The sequence below is a fragment of the Herpailurus yagouaroundi genome, unplaced genomic scaffold (genome assembly GCF_014898765.1).
Source record: "Herpailurus yagouaroundi ecotype Mexico unplaced genomic scaffold, PumYag 67793, whole genome shotgun sequence".
Taxonomy (NCBI): Eukaryota; Metazoa; Chordata; class Mammalia; order Carnivora; family Felidae; genus Herpailurus; species Herpailurus yagouaroundi.
Genome location: NW_024420586.1, coordinates 23,684,922 through 23,687,954, shown reverse-complemented (window position 1 = coordinate 23,687,954; position 3,033 = coordinate 23,684,922). Strand labels below are relative to the sequence as shown.

At 50.0% G+C, this 3,033-nt stretch overlaps 1 protein-coding gene and 1 pseudogene across 1 annotated transcript in view; one reads left to right on the top strand and one right to left on the bottom strand.

The window, feature by feature from the left end:
- RP2 (RP2 activator of ARL3 GTPase) overlaps window positions 1-488 on the bottom strand; it is a 54,132-nt gene extending 53,644 nt beyond the window's left edge. The window contains exon 1 of the mRNA XM_040468731.1: window positions 172-488. Coding sequence (XP_040324665.1) covers window positions 172-273 — 102 coding nt within the window. The 5' untranslated portion in view covers window positions 274-488. The remainder of the gene's footprint in view (window positions 1-171) is intronic.
- Window positions 489-2,363: 1,875 nt separating this feature from the next.
- On the top strand, window positions 2,364-2,497 carry LOC121026179 (uncharacterized; annotated as a pseudogene).
- Window positions 2,498-3,033: the final 536 nt, after the last annotated feature.

Below are 3,033 nucleotides of genomic sequence, written 5' to 3'. Positions count from 1 at the left end.
CAAAATGGGTGCGGCGGCGCGGACTTCCAACTACTCGCGTGAGAGAGAGGAGAACGCGCGCGCGCGAACTGCATCCGCTGGGTCGGCCCCCCTCAGTCCTCCGGGGCCGCCAGGGACCCCGGCTGAGCGGCTCGGGACGGCCGAAACCAATGGCCGAGGGACTTCGGTTACCTTCTCGCGCTGGTCCCAGCTGTACTGCTTCGGCCGCTCCTCCTCGCCCTCGGGCTGCGACTCCTTCTCAGCCTTCCGCCTCTTCGAGAAGAAGCAGCCCATGGTCCCGGCTTGCGGGTCTCGCTAGCCGCTACTCCTCGCCGGCCCGCTGGTTCGCGCACCTCCTGGGAGTGTGGCGTGGACCCCGGGCTCCCGGGCCCCGCAGCTCTCCGGACACCGCCCCGCGGAACCGCCAGCTGTCCCCAACCCGGGTTAGCCCGCCAGGCCCAACACCCCTTCTCTTTTTCCTCCTAGTCGCCCAGACGACCCATCGCAGCCAATGACCACTCGGCGCCCCGTGAGCCAATCAAAGCCCCGCGAGCGGCCCTGCGCGGCCTATGAAGAGAGGGCGACGGACCCATACAACCAATCCGCGCCCCGCTCCTGCGCCGGCCCCCCCAGTGGCGGGCCCGGCCGGCTCTGGTGCACGCAAGGCCGACCCCGCCCCCAGCCCGGCCCCGCCCCTCCGAGGACTCCCTGGGGCTCTCTACCCGCTGGGAGTGCTGGCTCCGCCGTCTTTTTGCCCTTGGTTCTCAGTTTCCAAGTTCTAGGCGCGGGAGGGATCCCTAGTTGAACATTAAGCTTCAGTTTTATGATGCAAGTGGCGAGGGAGCAGGAACTGCGGCTGACACAGGAAGGGGCCCTGAAATTCGTTAATTTTCCCCTCATCACACCCGCGCCACACCGTCTGGCCAGCGTCGCCCCTTCCGGAAACTTCCCCCAGCCACACCCCCCTTTGCCCTCTCTTCTGTGTTTTCTTAATACTTCTGCATATCAGTCTAAAATTGCACAAGTACTTAATAAAATAATTGTGTATTCTCTATTAGAAATGTGAATTTCTTGAGACCAAAGAGCCGATCTCAAAGAGCATGTATCTTTGAATTCCCTAGGCCTGGCTCAGCTCCAGGCTAGGTGCTCGATAAGATGTTTGTCAAATGAATGCATGCATGAATGAATGCATGCTAGTGAAGGAAGCATTTACAACCTTTTCTATATTCCTTATCGAAGACAGTGTCTGAAGTGTGTATGCGATGAGGCGGGGGCGAGATGTCCTAGTAAAGGGGTTCTCCTCTGGAATTTATAGCCTAGGGAAGGACACAAGCATTGCCATATAAACAGCTCTGAGCAAATGGCATAGGGTCTGTCTGAAGGTATTAAATATATGTATATATATATATATATATATATATACACACTAAATATTAACATTTGTTACCCTTGGGCTAAATTTACTACAATACACATGTATTGCTTCTGTAATAGAAAAAAAGGTTATTTTGGGGCGCCTGGGTGGCGCAGTCGGTTAGGCGTCCGACTTCAACCAGGTCACGATCTCGCGGTCCGTGAGTTCGAGCCCCGTGTCGGGCTCTGGGCTGATGGCTCAGAGCCTGGAGCCTGTTTCCGATTCTGTGTCTCCCTCTCTCTCTGCCCCTCGCCCGTTCATGCTCTGTCTCTCTCTGTCCCAAAAATAAATAAATGTTGAAAAAAAAAGAAAAAAAAAAGAAAAAAAGGTTATTTTAATTCTCTGAGTACAGTATTTTGACATCTTGGTGGGACAGCAAATGCAGATCAGTTCAGGTTCAAATTTGGTTAACTTTTTACTTTCCCACCCTTATTTACATTTAGAGTATGTGTCCTAAATGGGTCTCTGACTTAACTTGAGCATTAAGAATGTTCCCTTTTTCACTTCCTGTCTTTTACTGCACAATCAGGAAGAAAAAGTGCATGTGCTCAGGTATTAGAAACTACTGCAAATATAAGTTCCAGATCTTAGGCAACAGGGTCTTGACCTAGCACATACTTTTTCTTCTTCAGACTGAGATGAAAGGTCTGTGTGACGATGTTTTGGATAAGACCCCTAGATATTTTAGAGTCATAGAAGGTTAAAATTGTGACCACCGTGTAGTAGAGTGGAGGAAACAGGTACACAGAGATGAAGGGACTAATCTGTGGTCACAATGAGAGTGGTTGAGCAGGGACAAGAAAAACCCAGAGCTCACTCGTACCCTGAATGTGTTTCCTTCTGACTGATCTGAAATAAAGAAGTAAAGTATCTGTGTAGGCCATCTGATGCCTATGGGGGCTCTGTCCCACAGTGATGCTGTTCCTCTTAATGAACAAACAACAAAACTAATTTTATTTTTATTTATTTAATCGCTTCTCGGCCTTTTGGCTAAGATCAAGTGTATTTTTATTTATTTATTTATTTATTTATTTATTTATTTATTTAGATTGCAAGTGGGGGAGGGGCAGAGAGAGAGAATCCCAAGCAGGCTCTGCACAGTCAGTGCGGATCCAGATGGGGGGCTCAAACTCACGAACTGCAGGATCATGACCTGAGCCAGAGTCAGATGCTTAACTGACTGAGCCACCCAGGTGCCCCAACAAAACTAATTTTAGAGGAACGATCCCTAAAACTCTCACAGTTTTGCAGTATTCATTAACAAGAAACTCAAACCTAAAACAAAAATCTGTATCCAGGGGCGCCTGGGTGGCTCAGTTGGTTGAGCATCCGACTTCGGCTCAGGTCATGATCTCATGGTCCGTGAATTTGAGCCCCGTGTCGGGCTCTGGTGCTGACAGCTCGGAGCCTGGAGCCTGCTTCAGATTCTGTGTCTCCCTCTCTCTCTGCCCCTAACCCACTCGCATTCTGTCTCTGTCTCTCTCGAAAATAAATAAACACTAAAAAAAATTTAAAAAAAATCTATATCCAACAGTAATCTTTGGGATCCTAAGCAAAAGTGAAGATAAAGTCCCCTTTCTGTTAAATTCCATCCCACCGGGGTGCCTGGGTGACTCAGTTGGTTGAGCATCCAACTCTTG